The sequence below is a fragment of the Brachycentrus maculatus genome, unplaced genomic scaffold (genome assembly GCF_059751285.1).
Source record: "Brachycentrus maculatus isolate JH-2025_06_01 unplaced genomic scaffold, ASM5975128v1 h1tg000130l, whole genome shotgun sequence".
In the NCBI taxonomy this organism is placed as follows: Eukaryota; Metazoa; Arthropoda; class Insecta; order Trichoptera; family Brachycentridae; genus Brachycentrus; species Brachycentrus maculatus.
Genome location: NW_028280883.1, coordinates 380,229 through 402,073, shown reverse-complemented (window position 1 = coordinate 402,073; position 21,845 = coordinate 380,229). Strand labels below are relative to the sequence as shown.

At 34.5% G+C, this 21,845-nt stretch overlaps 1 protein-coding gene across 1 annotated transcript in view; it reads right to left on the bottom strand.

Annotated features, from left to right (window-relative positions):
* Positions 1 to 4,683: 4,683 nt before the first annotated feature.
* The window catches only part of fus (epithelial splicing regulatory protein fusilli), a 94,629-nt gene continuing 77,467 nt past the window's right edge, over positions 4,684 to 21,845 (bottom strand). Inside the window, exons 15-16 of the mRNA XM_088260258.1 lie at positions 5,364 to 5,536; positions 4,684 to 4,970 (exon numbers count right to left, since the gene is read on the bottom strand). Of these exons, the coding sequence (XP_088116384.1) occupies positions 4,776 to 4,970; positions 5,364 to 5,536 (368 nt within the window). The 3' untranslated portion in view covers positions 4,684 to 4,775. The remainder of the gene's footprint in view (positions 4,971 to 5,363; positions 5,537 to 21,845) is intronic.

Sequence of the window (21,845 nt, the reverse complement as noted above, 5' to 3'; positions counted from 1 at the left end):
GCTAAATCTTTTCGGTGCTTCTCTATGGTATCCTATGCCAACTATGGACTCTCTCCCGAGCTACCACTAGGAATTTTCATGTTAAAACGTGTTAAAGATGTCTACTTTGAAGCTTGTATTGGAAAATATGATACATATTTCCTTGAAATATACATAGCTTAATCAATTTCTTAATTATTCACCCTTTTTGATCCTTATATTACAATTAATTTTATTAAAAAAATACCATTTTTATCTCCGTATATGGAATATTGACAGGCATCATGTAAAACGTGACTGACGGCATTACAGCTCCTATCTTTATCTGACTATAGGCTGACACTCACTGCTTTCAAGAACGTTATAAATCAAAAATTGTCAATTTTCAGTTGGCGTGTTTTCGGAATGCCCATAAAATGTACTGTATCCCAGAAAAAGCGGCATATTTTTAACTTAATATTTACCCGCTACAGGGCAGAAAGTGTTGTTTTTGCATTTTGAAGAAAAGGTATTGTTTAATTATTTTTTTAAATATATTAAATGTTTTTCAAATGGAGAAAAATCCTTCAGGTTTTACCTAAAAAGACCGTTGCACAGTAAAAAGTTCAATAAGTGGCTTGATTTTTATTTTTAATACATTGTATTATATTTTTAAACTTTAAAAACGTTCTCCTGAGAAATCAAGTTTTTTTATTTATGACGTTCTTAAAAGGAGTGAGCGATATCAGGGATGCGTTTGAAGCAATTTTGATTTGTTTAAAATAAGTCATTAAACGTGATTCAATAATACAAGCGCTAATCTAAACAAATTATAATAAAAACTATTAATTAATATTAACTTACTAAAATAATATATAACATAATAAAAATAACAATTGGAAGACTTTGTAATATTTGCCGTTTTCATTTTTCTTAAAGTCTACTCTCATAATTTGCTAAATATCTTTAAATATGTATAATATGTAATAGGTTTAAACATAAATTACTTAAATAGACTAAGTAAAAATAATTTTAAACACTAATGCAACTTTATTATATTACTTTTTATGTATATTTGTTTTTTATTATTTATTCTGTAAGACGCTGTATTATTCACCCTACGGATGATATAGACGGCCCCTACGTAAAGTACTCCATCTGCAAATCTGTTACTTTACAGGAGAGAGCTTAGAAGATTTTTTCAATGTATTTTTTTTATTTATAAACGGTTTTATCTGAAATTCTAAACTAGTATTGTACATTCAAAAACACAATAAAATAATGTATTAAATCGTTTAAAACTTTATGCTTTGTTAAAATTAAGTAGTTAGCGTTTTAGGAGTTCAGTTCATTTAGAAAATTCGATGTAGATAGCGTCTTATACGCCTGAAAACTAGGCGTAATTTATTTTATACATTTTTTGTTTGTTTATATATGTAGATAACGGTTAGTTGATTACATACAGCAAATATCTCAAAATTGACAAAAATGTAGTTAGAGCACTTTACATAGGGCACGTCAATATATCAGCATATTATATGTGTTTCAATCAGTTCAATTAATTGAAAAGAATGTCAATTTATCTTGAGTGTTGTAATAAATTGATTGTTTGCGTTTTCTGAGTGACAGGAAAATTATATTTTTACTGTTCAAATTTTCGTTAACAAATGATGGATTTCACTTTTTACAGTGCTTAGGAGTTTTTTATTAAAAGTTTAAATTTTCAAGAGGCCTTCATATTCCCAAACTCTATAAATTTATAAACATATCTATGTCCAGATTTAGATTAAAAAAAAAGGAAAATGGCATAACGAAATAAACTGTGATTTGTCAAAATTTGTAATATTAAATTTAAAAAAAAGACTAAATTGGCAAGAATTTTTCTCAAACATCAGACTATCTATAGAAATAAAAATGTTAATGATTGTTTGTTCAAAATCTTAAATCTCCTAACGTAATTCACTGATTTCTTTGAAATTTTGACACAACATTGCATTCAAATGCACCTGTTTTTTTATATACCTGTGACAAGCAAAAATATTTTTTACCGTAATGGCAGCGCCATCTGTTGTCGCAACAGCATCACGCGCAATACTAAACGCCGCTCATGGCGGACAGCATACTTCTTGATAGTGATTTACGTCACTTTACGCATGACTAGACGTTTATTTTACTAAGGTAAGGTCAAAATGTAAGGTAAGTCGGACTACATGGTAAAATAATAAATTATTATTTTGGTAGTACTGTGATTATCAATTCATTTACTCATTTTTTATTCCTGATCAATATTTAATAAAAAAATAAATATTGTATCAATACATCAGACATTGACAGCCATCAGGCATGACATGAAAATGACGGATAATGGCTATTATAGCTGACTATCAAACTTGCTAGCAACGGATGTGTATGGATAATTGAGTTTTTTTTTTAATCGGCCTTTAAACACCATCGAAAAATATAAAAACAGCGGTGCCAACATACAACGACATGAATTAGTGCTATCAAGTGTCTGAACGACCTCTATATTATCTTAAAGTCTGTGCAAAACATAATTATATACACATCAATACATAAAACAATTTAATATAAATAAGTACGTACGTAAGTAATTATTTTACGAGATTGACTGCAAATTACATTTGAGCAATATTTATACAGTAATATAAAAATTCAATCATTCAACCTTCCAGAGAGTGAGTAGAAACCTTATCTTTGTATAATTATTATTTTTTTTTAAATTCAAGAGAAATATTTGTGTTTTTATTATACACAAAAATACTTCAATTTCATATTTCTGTAAGCCTAAGCGGTTCATAATAATAAACCGCTAATAAGAAATAGGTATCAAATTGTGGGAGAGTGCGTTCAAATCGAGAAACTCTGACTCAAGAGTCTGCGACACTAACCACGGGACCACAACCCGACACAAATTCTAAAAGAATTGTGATTAAATCTTGTAGATCTGTTTCAAACGCTGTCAAATTTATTTATTTTTTAAAAATAGGCCTTATAGTGACATCTGTTGTCTTCTTTATAAAGTTTTTTTTCAAGCCTTGCAAAGAGGCCGGTATTACAGATATCTGTAATACCGGCTTCACAATTTAAATTTGAATAAAATGTTCATTTGTTTTGTCCATTGTTTGACATTTTTGAAATTAGTTTTATTATGATTGTGATAAGATTTTTATTCAAAATATCATTGTTTGGTTATTTTAAATTATTGTAATATAATTTTGTTTGCAAGAACTCGCTGGTCAGATACAGGTTAGTTCAAAATAACTCACTCACCGAAAGGTCAAAGGAGAAATATGTAACCTAAAAAAAAATATTAATATAAATAGTTCTATCTATGATAATTATTTATGATTAGTATAAAATTCATCTATAAATTATTTATTCCGTATAAAGGTAATAACAACTTATCATTAAATATATTGTATATTATACATATATCGCTCACTCCTTTCAAGAACGTCATAAATAAAAAATTGTCGATTTTCAGTTGTGCATGTTTTCGGAATTCCCAGAAAATATACTATATCCCAGTAAAAGAGGCATATTTGTAACTTAATATTTACCCGCTACAGGGCAGAAAGTGTTGATTTTGCATTTTGAGGAAAAGGTATTGTTTAATTATTTTTTTAAATATACTAAATATTTTTCAAATGGAGAAAAAACCTTCAGGTTTTACCTCAAAAGATCTGTTGCATAGTAAAAAGTTTAATAAGTGGCTTGATATTTATTTATAATACATTGCATTATATTTTTAAACTTTAAAAACATTCTCCTGAAAAATCAAGTATTTTGATTTATGACGTTCTTGAAAGGAGTGACGATATATTAAAATATGAGATTCAAAATAATTATAATATCTCTTTCAAATTTCTCACAGTTTAAACATATTGATAGATGTTTCAAAATTTGAATGGTCTTCATTTCGAGGTTCTAAAATACATAATTTAATACATTTGAAGAAAAACAGTATTGCATTTTGACCATTCATTGACTTGGAAAAGGTCTGGATTTGAATAACGCTTAGTTATTTAATTATCATTGACTGTTTGCAAAGGCAGAATATAAATATCATAAATTAATAACAGATTTATATTATTATCCACTGACACTTCGTGATGGAATTGTTACCGACATCACCAGTCTGATGATGTTGGTAACGACGAAACCCGGTCGCTGGTCAAATAAAAATAAAGTGGAAAAGCTAAAAATATTGGTTTTAATCTAATAATATATTAAATTAATAACGTTCTTTGATATGTGTGGCTTTAAAGAAATGCTTAACACAAAATATTTTTTTAATATATATATATATATATATATATATATATATATATATATATATATATATATATATATATATATATATATATATATATATATATATAAAACCCTTATCCGCACCCCAATGGTGCATAGGGCACTGCGTCATATAAACGCAGTGTTATGTTGATCGTTTACACGTTTTAGGAACCTACCTGAAGCAGAGGGCTGATCACCCTTCCTTCATGTGTTAACGATCAAGATAATACTGCGTTGATATGATGCAGTGCCCTATGCACCATTGGGGTGCGGATAAAGGTTAGAAAAAGTGTATATGCCACATGCGTCATCGTTCTACATCCATGTTTCACCAACCATTTTATGTAGTTAGATGATTATATACTTATACACTAGTTGACCATGAAGAGTTCCTCTTCTACTTATCCATTTTTCTGCAGGCTATATATGCCACATGCGTCATCGCTCCACATCTATTCATCAACCGTTTCACAAGTAGTTGGGTGACCTTCACATGCACCCTAGTTGACCATGAAGAGCTCCAGGTAGCGGCTAGGCATGGGCGGCTGTGTGTGCGTGGTGATGGCGTGGTGGTGGTGCGAGGGGGGCGCGGGCAGGGGGGCCGCGGCGGCGAGCGGGGGCGGCGGGTGCGGCGCGGAGAGGGGGTCGAACTGCATGCCCAGGGGGCTCCCCGCCATGGGCATCACTTCGGGCACCTGGAAAACGGGCATAACACAAGTAAGTTCCACCGATGTTGTTTGTCGGTTCGACACTTTGTGAAATAACATTATTTTTTATTTGTTTAACCTAGCAGGGGGATCTAAATCCCTCATATCGTAGTCGTACAGGAGGACCAACTAACAAAACGCAAAATGTTCAGGAGGGCCATTTAAGTCACTTTTGCTTGGCAATAAAATAAACATCAATGCAGTTAGTCATTTTTAACAAGCCAATACATTATACTTCCAAGTTTTAAATCGCTTTGGAATTTTTTCAGGGCAACATTAAGCTAGTAAGATATCAAATAGTCAATGATCACGTTTTTGTAAAAAAATGCACTTGGTCACTTTCTCCTGTATGACTATGTTATGCTCATCATCTTTACTAACCATGTGTGCCGGAGCGGGTTGATATATGTGAGTCGGAGAAACGGGAGGACTTGGGTATCCCCAGTAGAAGAGCGGCGCCATAGGCGGAGGATAGAACGCCCGCACACCGCCTGCAAACGGTGATCCTGGAGTCGGGTACACTGCGCCCGGAAGCATGCCGCTGTGCCCTGGAACTGTTAGTTCAATAACAATCAACAAGCAAACTCGACAAACTGATAACATTGTTACAGCGTAACATTTGTGATAACTTGATCTATGACCTAAAGCGCCTGCTAGCGGGTACAGCAGGGGTGTACGCAAGGGAATGTTTATGCGTAGATCTAATTCCTATTGACATTAACACAAAAGAGACTGAATATACATGTTTTTGTATTGTCAAATGAGTATTCATTACCAATACCATAGCCATAATAACATACTTGGGACGGGAAAGGTATTTCTACCTGTTGGATCAATTGATGCTTAAGGACGGGAAGGGTATTTTTACCTTCTGCGCCGGCCTCATTTCAGACGCAGAAAAGAAGGAATATCCAATGTTTTTATATGAATATTATATACCAATCTCTTTGTTAAGGTCTTAACCATATGTACATAATTATAAAATCCTGTCGCCAGAGGTCCACAGACGTAAAAAACACCTGTCCGAAATGTATAATATATAAATATACAGATAGAATAAGGAACACCAGGATAAGAGAAATATGCGAGATGGAAGATGTCGTTAGGTGGGGAAGGCAACGAAGAAGACAGTGGTATGCGACATACAAAATTGTGAGACATCTCTCGGGATAATTATGACAAATAATAATACAAATCCTTTTTTTTTTAATGAGAAAATGTTGCATGCGGGGTACTACTGGTGTTGAAAGGTTAACACGAGAACCGTCGACATGTAAGTACTACACTTGAAAACTAATGTTTGATTTGGAATTCTAATAATGAGCAGAATGGTGGAGGTTACACAAGTGTACAAAGTGATCACTTAAGCCAGCCAGTGCAAGGTCGTAAGCCCTGTGAATGCCCAGACTTCCATGTTCTCAGATGCTTCATCTCTCTTATCTGTTGAAACACCTAACATATGATGTACCGTAGAACGGGGCTACTTGAACTTTGATGTGTTACTTGAGCCCAGTACAAAACAATGATTTGAATCTGTATTTAGTCTACAATAATGAACGTATTGTGACAATAAGTGTCACCTGTCAGGGAAACAATGAATCATGTCAATACGTTCATTATTGCAGACCAAATACAGATTTTTTTTTTTTTGTACTGTGCTCAAGTAACGCATCAAAGTTCAAGTAGCCCCGTTCTATGGTACCTTGATATATCATTTTAGTGTTTGGTGCCGGCGATGAAATATTAAAAATTGTTAACCCTCGTTTCATACATACATCAGATTATGTGAAAAATACCATGTGAAACAGAATGAGGTGTATCCTCGCTTACAAATAAGTAGTTGAACATCAGAATGGAACTAATCACCAAATTTTCATAATTTTTCTTTGATTTTAACATACATGATTTAATTTGTATAAAAGGTAATTAAACAGCACACTTTTGTATTGAATTCCACTACTACTGACCCTTATCCGCACACAACTGTGCATAGGGCACTGCATCAAATTGATACAGTGTTAATTTGATCGTTATAACATGAAGGCAAGGTGGTCAGGCCTCTGCTTCAGGGTTTAAATAAATATCAGGGTAAAAAAACATGGTCTAAAATTTTCCTTTAACTAGTAAACAGTTTATCCCTCACGTGACTTGGGCAAGGAGTTTGTGTTGCATTGATGAGTGCTGCTCGGGATAATGGTATTCCAACTTGGTGGTATTGATTTGCCCGAGCAAAAATATATTTAAAAAATATATATATTTGTGTTTTTTTATTATTTACACAAATATTTCAATTTCATACTATTTCTGTGAGCCTAAGCGGCTCATTATTAGAAATAGGTATCAAATTATGGTAGAGTGGGTTCGAACTGAGAAACTCTGACTTATGAGTCCACGACACTAACCACGAGACCACAACCAGTTGTTCCCAGTTGTTTGGTGATGATTTCCTGCACCGACAAATCTACTTGCCATAAATCGACTGTTAATAAGTGGTTTACTCAAATTTTACGACATTTTTCACTTATTCTTTCTATCAAATTGATATTTATTTTGTTGTAATTCAAAATAATGATTATTTAATCCATTTTTAACCCTAACTAAACTATATTTGTAGATACAATGCCATTTGCGGATCGCACAATATTGACATATCGCTCACTCCTTTCAAGAACGTCATAAATCAAAATTCGTCAATGTTCAGTTATGCATGTTTTCGGAAGGCCCGAAAATTTACTATATCCCAGCAAAAGAGACACATTTTTAATTTAATATTTACCCGCTACAGGGCAGAAAGTGTTGTTTTTGCATTTCGAAGAAAAGATATTGTTTAATTATTTTTTAAATATACTAAATATTTTTTAAATGGAGCAAAAACCTTCAAGTTTTACTTAAAAAGATCTGTTGCACAGTAAAAAGTTCAATAAGTGGCTTGATATTTATTTTTAATCCATTGTATTATATTTTTAAAATTTAAAAACGTTCTCCTGAAAAATCAATTTTTATTTATTTATGACGTTCTTGAAAGGAGTAAGCGATATGTAGTAGCTGTGCGGAAAAGTGATTTATTGTCAAATGTCTCTTACATTCATTCCTAATAAACCAAACTCAAGTGCCATGTAACCGGCTCCTATTTTTAATGAATACTTTTGATTAAATTTCACATTTGAATTGCGTAGTCCGCCAGACGAATGTTTAGTTATTAAGGGTTAATTCAAGTTTTACTTGGCGCAGTTCTGTGCATTCTAATGTCAACGCTTGAGATGGGTTTTAAAAGAGCTATTTTTTCAAAAAAAATTGCCGTTATGTGAATCACACGTTATGAGAGGTTCCACTGTATTAATTAATTCACGGCATAATAGAAGAAGACAGAATCAATATATAGAATGGGGAAAGCGATGATACCAGATCCATTTTGATGTTCAACCGAAGATATTAGAATTATGAAATAATGAAAGTACACTCACCTCGGTTGCCCGACATTAACACGTACTTCCCATTCCCACCATAGGTCACCAAAACCAGCGAAACCAAAGGCTAGTCCAACAATACCATCCTAGCTAATAGGAGCTGATACATGTATACATTTACAAGGAAACACAGGACATTATATTATATATCGTGGGTATACTGGCAAAAAACATCAACTCTAAAATCCCTGTTTGAATAATCCCTGTTATTTATTTATTTTTATTAACATAAATTGTCGTCAAGAAAAGGCGATTCAGTTGGCTTGGCCATGTACTCCGCATGCCTCCCGAGAGCCTTAATCAAGCTTGCCTCTTTTACAAGGCATCAGGTTCGCGCCGCCCAGGACGACCACTGCTGACAATTCGTCGGCAGTTCTCGTCAGAACTTCGGGACGCGGATCTGACTTGGGAGGATGCAAGGGAGCTGGCAGCCGACAGAAAAGCCTGGAGACAGTTTGTGGACTCCATATGCTCCATCTAGGGAGCGGATATGGTTATATTAACATAAATTGTATACATTTATTTAAATCAACATATTAAAAAATGTATTTTGCAAAGACCCAGCAAGCCACCTTGTGTGTCTTGTCGGTGGAGTTCTTTTTGAATGCATTTTAAATTTTATATTTGAAGCACTAACTTTGTGACTTTCCATTTTATAATTAAAATGTAACTTTGTTTTAAAATTACTATAAATATTTTATTATAACTTAATTATAATGTCTACTGGTTTCGAAGCTAACCGCTTCTTTATCAAGACTGATTAATGAGTCTTGATAAAGAAGCGGTTAGCTTCGAAACCAGTAGACATTAAAATTAAGTTGTAATAAAATATTTATAGTGATTTTAAAACAGAGTTACATTTTAATTACATTTTATATTGTTTTTAACCATTTTAACCTAATATACACAAAAAAAGAGATAGAAAATAGGAACTATTTTACAATTTTCATAGAATAACTTCTGATCATTTACCCATTCCTTTATTTCACCTTTGTTCCATGTTTTATTTTGACGTCTAACATCCGTCGGCAACAAATTAAAAATGTGCGGAACGATATATTGCAGTGTTGGACTCCCATATTTATTGTTAATTCTTGGGACTACAAACCTTCGTTGTGTGTAAATCGTGTATAATGGTTGTGTAAATATACCGCTCACTCCTTTCAACAACGTCATATTTCAAAAATTGTCAATTTTCAGTTGTGCATGTTTTCGGAATGCCCAGAAAATGTACTATATCCCAGCAAAAGCGGCATATTTTTAACTTAATATTTACCCGCTACAGTGTAGAAAGTGTTATGTTTATAATTGTTCTTTTAAATAAATGTATATAATTTATGTAAATAAAAAAAAACTATAAATATAAGCTTTTAACCTGAATAAAATACCCGCGTTTAAACTTGTTGAATTTACTTGTAAAACCACAGTGTATTTTGCCAATTTATAGAACGTTGAAAACTTTATAATTTGCATCATTAAGTCAAAATTGGATATTTTGGAGTTAACATTTTTTGCTGGTACACTGAACAATATCTTTTTCATAATATTGGGTTCTTTTGATAAGTCTTGTAATGTCACCAAATGGTACCGTTTCCTCCTCATCGGCGGTGTAGCGGTCAGCACTATCGTGCTGTAGGCCTTGGGTCAATCCCGAGGGTGGTCAAATTATTTTTGTATTAATTTTTTACTGACATTTCTTGGTGGAACTGCTTGGTATATAAGAATAACTCTTAAGAATGACTTTTTAATAAATTTTTCAACCCTTAACCACTTTTCTAAGATAGAAATACCCAAAGAGACCATGTCGATACCACATTCGCTCACTCCTTTCAAGAACGTCATAAATCATAAATCATAAATTTTCAGTTGTGCATGTTTTCGGAATGCTCAGAAAATGGACTATATCCCAGCAAAAGCGGCATATTTTTAACTTAATATTTACCCGCTACAGGGCAGAAAGTGTTGTTTTTGCATTTTGAAGAAAATGTATTGTTTAATTATTTTTTGAAATATACTAAATATTTTTCAAATGGAGAAAAAACCTTCAGGTTTTACCTAAAAAGATCTGTTGCGCAGTAAAATGTTAAATAAGTGGCTTGATATTTATTTTTAATACATTGTAATATATTTTAAACTTTAAAAACGTTCTCCCGAAAAATCAAGTTTTTTGATTTATGGCGTTCTTGAAAGGAGCGATCGATTTGTTTTTACCATACTTATCAAAAGACCAAAGTGTATTAATACGGTGCCAGTTATAATACATACCCAATTCCACACTTAGAGTACACGACACGTGGTCGAAAATAAAGCAAAAACAGCAATTTCATAAATATACAAGCAATTTTTTTGTAGATTGATATTCATATACCGAAATGATATACAATGGAACCTTCAAAATACAACACAAGGAAAAAAATTAACTTACTTATTGATTTGGCGTTTAATTTGTAGAACTCCATTTTAATTTATGTATTAATTTTTAAATCGAATATTCGTTTAAAAATACCACAACTAGGCGAAACAATTGTCACAATATTAATTTTTATGCGTTTTTTAACAGTAAAATACAACCCAGTGGACTGAAAAAATCTGTGTTTGCTTTAAAAATGAATACATAAAATAATTAACTAACTAACCATCACACCGCTGCCAGCAGGAGTAGGCAGAGAGAATAGAGTGAGAAACCAATCTGTCTTTGTAAACAACATTCGCCTCTTCCACATTCATGCATCTCCTCGTAAATAATCGCTGATTATTCCCACTCCTGAATTAACCATGTCCCAGTATTTGAAGTAGGTACTTGATCGTGCCAAGTTTTCCTCGGTCTTCCTCTGCTTTTATTATCAACCATATTTGCCTCATAAATTTGTTTTTTTTTTCACTTTTTTTTCATTTTCATCCTTGCATCTTTTCATCCTCATCTCAGCCTTGCATTCTTTCCTTATATCACCATTCAAACATTAAAAAATCATACACCGTTTTGCCATACATTCGTCTGAGAGATTGCGCTTCTTTTGTCAACTCCATGCTTAACTTTCATCCATTAGGGACTCCATTGTGTACTGCCAGTTTAGAGTGATGAACTGATTCCAGTGCACCATTCACTCTGTTCCCAGCATTTTCTCTCCTTTCTATATCTTCGTCAATCTTTCCATCCCTAGAAAACATACTTCCCAAATATACGAAATCATCTACCTGTTCTAAAATTTCCCCATTTACTAGTATTTAAATAAATAAATTTTATTTTATTTGCTCCCTTTTTTCATATTCATATTTTTGATTTTCTGTTTCCTGTTAAAATCTAATATTTTTAGTTTATATTAGCACTTTTAATCTAATTTTATTTCTGATATCTTCTGATATTCTTGCCAGTGCCCTTTTACTTATAACCCTTATCCGCACCCAATGGTGCATAGGGCACTGCATCGAATTGACGAAGTGTTATCTTGATCATTACTCACATGAAGGCAAGGTGATCACTCTTGCGCTTCAGGAACCAGTCCAGGGTGATATTAAATAAATATTACCGTGTAAAATCGCTAATATTTATTTTCACCCCCCTGGGAATCGAACCCGGGACCTCCAGCACGGTAGCTAAACACGCTGACCATTACACCACGGAGGCGGACAAAAGTGCCTTTTACTATGACCTAAAATATAATGTATACCCGCGCACAGGCCATGCCTTTGTGGGATCTTTTTGTATTTTAATATTACATATTTTTAAAAAACTAACTAACTAACTAACCATCACGCCGCTTCCCCGCAGGGGTAGGCAGAGAGAATAGAGCGCCACACCACTCTGTCCTTGCAAACATTCTTCGCCTCTTCCACGTTTGTGCATCTCCTCATACATACCCGCCGATTGTTACGACTCCTAACCTGACCACTTTAAAGTATTTGGCATACCTGATCGTGCCATGTCTTTCTCGGTCTTCCTCTGCTTCTTTTCCCACTAACATTCGCCTCATAAATTTGTTTTACCGTCCTTTCCTCACTCATTCGTTCTACATGTCCAAACCATCTCAGCATACCTTTCTTAATTTTATCGATAATGCTTATCTCAGCTTTGCATTCCTTCCTTATTTCACTATTCGCACATCTATCATACATTGTTTTGTTATTACATATTTTTAAGTACTTCTAATTATAATATATTGTGAAATTCAATAGTCCACCCCTATAGTGTAGTGGAAAGTATGTTTGACTACCGTGCTGGAGGTCCCAGGTTCAATGTTTCACCGTTGGACCAAAGTTTATCTCTTCCCGCTGTTATTTATGCAAGGATGTTATGCAAAACTGCATCGGAGTGCATCGGACAGCGTTCCACCAAGATATATAGTCACCAAGCATTGTATAATACAACCCTTCTTCAATGTTATTACACCTGTAAGATGGACTAACTCTACCACAGCAAAAACAGAATTTCTTGTTAGTATATGCACAAATATTAACTAGTGAAAACGTGTGAACATGAACACCTTGTGTAGATTTAGATTCAAGAAAACTTTGTTACTTTGTGTGAATGTAGATTTATGATCACTTTGTGTAGATTTAGATTCAAGAAAACTGTGTTACTTTGTGTGAATGTAGATTTATGGTCACCTTGTGTAGATTTAGATTCAAGAAAACTTTGTTACTTTGTGTGAATGTAGATTTATGATCACCTTGTGTAGATTTAGATTCAATAAATATTTGTTACTTTGTGTGAATGTAGATTTATGATCACCTTGTGTAGATTTAGATTCAAGAAAACTCTGTTACTTTGTGTGAATGTAGATTTATGATCACCTTGTGTAGATTTAGAATCGAGAAAACTTTGTAACTCTGTATAAATGTAATATTTGTAACCATGTGTGAATGTAGATATATGATCACCTTGTGTATTTAGATTCAAGAAAACTCTGTTACTTTGTGTGAATGTAGATTTATGATCACCTTGTGTAGATTTAGATTCAAGAAAACTTTGTTACTTTGTGTGAATGTAGATTTATGATCACCTTGTGTAGATTTAGATTCAAGAAAACTGTGTAACTCTGTATAAATGTAATATATGAATACTTTGTGTAGATTTAGATTGATGGAAACTTTGTAACTTTGTGTGAATGTAGATTTATGAACGCTTCGAGTAGATTGAGATTCATGAAATCTGTGTAAATTTAGATTAATGAACACTTTTTGTAGATTTAGATTGATGCAAACATTGTAACTATGTTTAAATGTAGATTTATTGACACATAATAAAGGTTTTAATTCAATATAGATTCATTGAAACATTTTCAGTGGAATTTGTTTATTAAATATAGATTCATGGAAACTTTGTACCTTTGTGTAAATGTAGATAGATTTATGGAAACTTTGTACCTTTGTGTAAATGTAAATTTGTGTTATCTTTGTACCTTTGTGTAAATGTAGATTCATGTTATCTTTGTACCTTTGTGTAAATGTAGAATCGTGTTATCTTTGTACCTTTGTGTAAATGTAGATTCGTGTAATTTTTGTACCTTTGTGTAAATGTAGAATTGTGTTATCTTTGTACCTTTGCTTAAATGTAGATTCGTGTAATCTTTGTACCTTTGTGTAAATGTAGAATTGTGTTATCTTTGTACCTTTGCTTAAATGTAGATTCGTGTAATCTTTGTACCTTTGTGTAAATGTAGAATTGTGTTATCTTTGTACCTTTGCTTAAATGTAGATTCGTGTAATCTTTGTACATTTGTGTAAATGTAGATTTGTGTTATCTTTGTATCTTTGTGTAATTGTAGATTGATGTAATGTTTTTGAAACCCGTTTTCTCTCCTTTCGGCTCTCATCCACCGCTAAGTCTCGCTACATGCCGAGCGGTGATAGCGAATGCTTACAGAAGCAAGAGGGCGGGTTCCAATCCAGGACATGTTACTAGTGCAGAACGACATTAGACTCCAAACCTTCCAACGGAACGTGACACATCGGGTGCTTCCATATATCAACGACTGAGGTGAACCACCTATCGATTATACGAAAGAAGATACAAGTCTGAGCATCTGAGGGCTTAAGACCTGGCATTTGGCTGGCTTAACACACTTAAGGTAATTCTACACGTCGGGTCGATTGATGCTTAAGGACGGGAAGGGTATTTTTACTTTTTGTATTTTTACAATCTTTGTTAAGTTTTAACTATATGTACATAGTTATCAAATCCCGTCGCCAGTGGTTTGCAGGCGTAAAAAATACCTGTCTAAAATGTGTCAAGACCACTACTTCTTAAAATGTATTGTGAAAGAAATAGTGGTATTTACTGAGTAAAACTTAAATTAAAAATGGAATGATGAATTTATGTATTTATGGTTAAATCAATTACAGGTTTTTTGAGTCTTCTAAGTTGTCCGCCTCCGTAGTGTAATGGTCAGCACGCTCGGCTACCGTTCTGGAGGTCCCGGGTTCGGGTCCCAAGGGCGGTAAAATAAATATAAGTGATTTTTTCACTGTAATATTTATTCAATATTACCATGGACTGGTACCTGAAGTGGAGGGCTGATCACCTTTCCTTCATGTGTAAATGATCAAGATAACACTGCGTTTATATGACACAGTTCCCTATGCACCATTGGGGTGCGGATAAGGGTATTATTATTATTATCATTAAGTTGTATTTTATTGTTAAAAAACACATAAAAATTTATATTGTGACAATTGTTTCGCCTAGTTATGGCATTTTCAAACGAATGTGAAGATTAAATGGACCGACGGTCGTTATGTACCTATGGAATGATGAACGTTACACAAGTGTATAAAGCTACAAATCACTTTTTTTCATTCGAACCCTTATCCGCACCCCAATGGTGCATAGGGCACTGCATCATATAAACGCAGTGTTATCTTGATCGTTAACACACGAAGGAAAGGTGATCAGCCCTCCGCTTCAGGTACCAGTCCAGGGTAATATTGAATAAATATTAGAGTAAAAAATCACTTATATTCATTAGACCCCCCTATGGGAATCGAACCCGGGACCTCCAGAACGGTAGCCGAGCGTGCTAACCATTACACTACGGAGGCGGACAAAATGGGAGGGTCCGATACCTTGCGGGAAACCCGCCTGGCACAGCGCGGGTGTAAACTGTGCACCTTCGAGTTAAGCTTAGACTATGATGTTCTCTGCGTTAATCTAACAAATCACTTAGGCCAGCCAAACGCCAAGCCCTGGGATACTCAAGACTTCCATCTTCTTTTGTATAAAAACAATAGATGATTCATCTCAAGTTGCGACACGTGTGATTGTTAATGTCGGATCTGGATATTGTACGTACACACATGTCGCTCACTCCTTTCAACAACGTCATATATCAAAAATCGTCAATTTTCAATTATGTTTTCGAAACGCCTAGAAAATGTACTATATCCCAGCAAAAGCGGCATATTTTTAACTTAATATTTACCCGCTACAGGGCAGAAAGTATTGTTTTTGCATTTTGAAGAAAAGGTTTTTTTTTAATTACTTTTTTAAATATACAAAATATTTTTCAAATGGAGAAAAAACCTTCAGGTTTTACCTAAAAAGATCTGTTGCACAGTAAAAAATTCAATAGGTTGCTTGATATTTATTTTTAATACATTTCATTATTCTTAAACTTTAAAAACGAAGTCTCCTGAAAAATCAACTTTTTTGATATATGACGTTGTGGAAAAGAGTGAGCGATGTGTCAGTTCACCCGCCATGAAGATGAAGGTTATTACCGTGTAGAGAGACAATCACGACACCCAATCTAGCGGTGGACACTCACGAGTCTGGCCGGCAACACTTTACACTTGCCGTGGACCATTCTTTATTCCGTAGCGACATAACCTCACTCCTTAACCCTTCCAGGAGTATGGTCGTATATTTATGACCAATACAAAACATGATTTATAACGTGATTTCTATCAAAACATGTTTAAAACATGATTTACGTCAAAATTGTCAATGTAGCATAGCATCGGCTATGATATAAATTATAAAGAGTAAAAATTTTTATTTTTTTTAAACTCACTCCCAGACCGGTTAAAACAATATAATAAAAAAAAACCTTTCCGTCAAATTGTGTGAATATAAGTATAAAAACCCGTCAAGTATAAAAATAATATCACGTTGGATATTGATCTGTTCCGTGTGTCTGAGGGGGTATTCTACTACTTTGACAAGAGTCTTTTTACATTTTGTACTTGTGATTTATATTAATAATACCTTTTTTGTAATTTATATTCATTCTATCTTTTAACCCTTATCCACACCCAATGGTGCGTAGGGCACTGCATCGTATCGACGCAGTGTTATCTTGATTGTGAATTGCATGAAGGCAAGGTGATTAGCCCTGCGCTTCTTGTACCAGTCCAGGGTGATATTAAATTAACATGAGAGTGAAAATCACTTATATTTATTTTCACCCCCCCCGGGAATCGAACCCGGGACCTCCGGCACCTTGGACTAGTCCCTGAAGCGCAGGAGCGATCACCTTGCCTTCTAGAAAGTAACAATCAAGATAGCACTGCGTCAATACGATGCAGTGCCCTATGCACCATTGGGTGCGGATAAGGGTCAGAAAAAAAATAGAATAAAAAAATTGCTAGAATGTGAATTGGCCACTTTCAAGCCTTCCGTTCCGTCACCTAGGGCTTCTATCCCGCAGGACAACTCTCCAGCTGTTGAGAACCCGTGATTTAGTCGACCCAAGCTACCAAAACTACGACAGTACCCCGTAAAGTGCGAAAGCTGCCAACTACGCAGTATGCGAGCGGCCAGACTCGACAAGCGCCCACCAGGAGGGAATACCAATTGAGGAGATGAGGGTTAAAACACAAAAGGTTTAGTATTTTTGTAACGAGTGTATTAAAATATATTTCATAGTATTTTAATGGGAAAAACATCGCTTTGTGACGGCAAAGAACATATATAATTGTGCGTCTTAGAGTCTAGTTCGTACTCCGGCGACAGATGGTCAGAAAGGTAGCCAGAGCCTTCCGAGAATCACAAAGTAATTACAAAGCTATGTCTAATTAACGTCTAATATTTAATCAAAAAAACAACATGATAATCTTTGATGTCTAAAAAATTGGGACGACTTATTCATATTGGCGGGACTTGAAATCGTAAGAATTGTATTTTCTTTACTGACGATACTTGACGAATTTCAATTAACGTCTCTTTAAATATCACAATGTTCACAAATAACGCTTTTTACAGCTTTCTTTCATATGCAAAATGAAGACTGAAATTCTATACGGAAGATAAAGAAGTCCATGGAGAATAAACACTAACTAATTTAATCAATTGATTCTGCAGTCAGTTTGCGGTAATATCTATCAATTTTAATTTTAAATTTCAAAACTTTTTGCGATAAATAAGGCAGATAAAATATTACGCATTCTTTTAAAAATGTTTTTTGCTGAGACTTTGTTAAGTGCCTATCCATCATTGAAGAAGGAAAAAAGTTTGCGTTTTATCAATTTTTATAAAGTAAAATTTTAGCTGTGTTTGAATTTTTACGTTTGATCGCTTTACGATGTGTTTTTGAACGCAAATCGTGCATTTTAAATGACAATTTTTTTTACGAAATAGATAATTTGATGTCATGATTTCTTTTTTGTTCTATATGCTTTGAAACGTGGTTTGTAAGGTTGGTTTTCTGATGACAAAAACAAATGTGGAGAACTCTATCAATATTATGGCTGACTAGAGATTCCTTATCTAAACACTGAACAAAGGATCAATCCGTTTGAACATTATACTAGAAGCAGTAACAAAAAACGCGCTAAGAGTGTCAGAAATGAAGACTCTGAGAAGCATAACAGGCAAGAGTCTGCGAGATGGAATAAGGAACAACAGGATAAGAGAAATATGTGAGATCGAAAGATGTCGTTAGGTGGGGAAGGCAACGAAGGAGACAATGGTATGCGCGTGTGAGGAGAATGGAACCATCCAGACTGCCCCACATTGCACTGCACAAGGCAGACCACCAAAGATACGGATTGACATCGCAGGAGACTAATCCCTCTTAAAAACAGGCCGCAAAGCCTACACCAAGAAGTAGACTAAAAGTGGCAGTCTTCAAAAAGAACTGGGAGTGCGTTTAGAGCTTGCGGGCACTGCATTCAATAGCATGAAGACTGTCTAGAGATTAGATCTATACTCAGTGAAAACCAAATGCCACCTATATAATCCCTGCACTGCTCCTATTCTCTTATACAGTTGCAATGGCATCTTACAAGGGCCCAGAGCTGCCGTATACTCGGCTACAAGCATAGATGCCTGCGAAGAATTTTCCAACACATTGCCTGAAGAAATGATAACAGCCTTGATAAGTCAACGGTTATGGGAGGTAGTAGAAGAAGGGGAAGATTCCTCACTAGATGGACTGACCAAATTGAGGCTGGTTTAGATTCATCAGTGGTTGGAGTAAGCGAATGACGGTGTATTTGAAGAAAAGGTGGGACAACTACACAAAATGTTTTGTGGACGAAGAGACGAAGAAGAATGTAGTATCGAGTGTATATAACAGTGCGTTATCTGCATCAGTGCCTTGTGCACCATAAGGTACAGATGATGCCTAATTTTTTAAATATCAGGTAAAAAATAATCGTTATTTCGATATCAAAAAAACAAACCTACGATAAAATTACGCATTTTTTAATTTGTGCGAGTTAACACCCTGTAAGACTATTAGAATTAGAATCAAACATAGCGATAACAACTACCCAGTCCCAGTGCGCCGGCCGATTTCCTCGTATTCAAATGGTTTCATGGGCCGGTCGAGCGGCCCCAAGGATGTTAGTAGAATGCAAAATTAATAGTTTGACTATGTTAGGGAGGAATCAGAATCCAAAGGCCTCCGTTCTGGTGGTAAATATAGACAACAAAGCGGAAAAATCCAAACCCAGTTATTAAAAAGTGTACGGAAGACAAGTATTATAATATGATCTAGAAAAATTACATATTACACTTACCGAATTTAGTGGAATGGATATTTGAAGTCCGTGGAGAACAAACACTAGCTATTATTTATATTCGACGCACTAACTTTGTGATTTTCCATTTTATAATTAAAATGTAACTTTGTTTTAAAATCACTATAAATATTTGAATAATAAATCCCTTACCGCACTGCTTCATATAAACGCAGTGTTATCTCGATCGATTACACATGAAGGAAAGGTGATCAGCCCTCCACTTCAGGTACCAGTCCAGGGTAGTATTGAATAAATATTAGAGTGAAAAAATCACTTATATTTATTAAACCCCCCTGGGAATCGAACCCGGGACCTCCAGAACGGTAGGCGAGCATGCTGACCATTACACTACGGAGGCGGACTGATAAATATTTTATAACTTAATTATAATGTCCACCGGTTTTCAAGCAAACCGCTTCTTTATCAAGACTGATTAATACTAAAACACTATATACTTAACAAAATTCAAATTATTTTGACGGCTAGGCAAAGGAGCTTGGGTAGTTCTCAAGAGGCTTTATTTTTTTGTGTTGATTGGCAGTCACAGTCAAAAGGGATCAGGGATGATGAGTGAAAATCTATTATTAAATATGTTTCCAATCACTTTCACAATCATTTAAAAAAATAAAGCCACTTGAGATCTACCCAAGCTTCTTTCCCTAACCGTCAAAAATAATTTGAATTTTGTTGAGTAGATAGTGTTTTAGTATTAATCAGTCTTGATAATGAAGCAGTTAGCTTGGAAACCGGTAGACATTATAATTAAGTTATAATAAAATATTTATAGTGATTTTAAAATAAAGATACATTTTAATTATAAACACTAACTAATTTCTTAAATTGGTACATCAGTCACTTTGACGGTAATATCCATACATATTTAATTTGAATATCACTTGGTATAAAATCAATATTTCTTTAAATCGAGAGGTCTTAGTTCAAGGGCAGACAGAGTAAATCCATGACATATTGGATATAACACTGGGCAATGTATGGGAGCGCTGAAGAAGACCATAGAAACGATGGACGAATGAAGATGATAATTTGGATAATTTATACAGAGCCATTTTTGTGAAATACTACCTCAATGGCGCTTCACTGTGATTGAATCGAGGAAAAGGAGAGAGTGAAAATGATTTAGCAAACAAATGCGTTTTTAATTTTTTTTTCTTTCTAAAGATCATCTCACTCTCGCTGTTTGTAACTACTGGTGGAAGAGCTTTCCACGCCATCGGTCCCACATCAGCAAAGGCATGAAGGCCAAATTTAGTGCGCTGGTAAGATCACTTTACCCATAGCAGTTGTAGCCGATCGTAGCGTGAGACGTATATCAACAAATTTGTCTGGAATACGCGGCTCTTTTAGATACTCTGGATATTTTTTTGAATTACCTAACGTCCAAGTGACTCTGAAATCTAGCTGTGGCTTATGCAACACCACTTATCATGACCCTACTCAGGCTTCAACTTTTTAAGTTTCATAGCCTATGCCTACTCGTGAGTGGATTTACTCTTTGAGTTTAAAGTTACTATAATTTCATGTAATTCATAAGTGAAAATTCTAGGCAAAAATACTAGCTTAGATACTCTGGAGACGTATTATGCATTGATTTATACGTAAGCAGACCGAGTTTATACTCAACCCTTTCGGGAAACCGTGACCAGTGCAGTTGGTGAAGTAGTGGGGTGATGTGACTGAATTTAGAAATGCCAAAAATTAGTCTAGCTGCTGCGTTTAACACTGATAGCAATCGAATCACTTTATTAAGTAGGTTCGTGTATATATTGTCACAATGGACTCTAGATTCTTCTATTTTGAATATTGAAAGCATTAACTTTGTGGATCATATTGATATATTATTTCGAGAAATAAAAAGACTTTGTGTTTTGATCCACTCACATTTTTATTAACCAACTAGTTTCGGCAACAACCTGTTGCCCTCTTCAGGGTTTAATTTATGACTCATAGTCATAAATTAAACCTTGAATTATGAGTCATAAATTAAACCCTGAAGTGGGCAACAGGTTGTTGCCGAAACTAGTTGGTTAATAAAAATGTGAGTGGATCAAAACACAAAGTCTTTTTATTTCTCGAAATAATATATCTAGATTCTTCGCTTAAAAGAGGGATATAGACGAGGAAATTGTTTCAACAGCGAAACGGCTCTAAAGTAAGGAAGTAATATAGAGCATAAGAGTGACAATTCAGTTGATCAACAGTACAAACAGACAGTGTTCCCTCGTTAGAAGATGCGTGATACCAAATATCTAGTCTATCACCAATATATCAACTCCAACCGTTCTCAAAGCCAAGAGAACACTTAAAAAACATGACAAGCGCATTTATACAAACCACTTGTTATTCAAATTGTTAAAATCGAACACAGATCGGGAGTCCGCGGAACAATTGATGATGGAGAAAATTGCCACCAGGG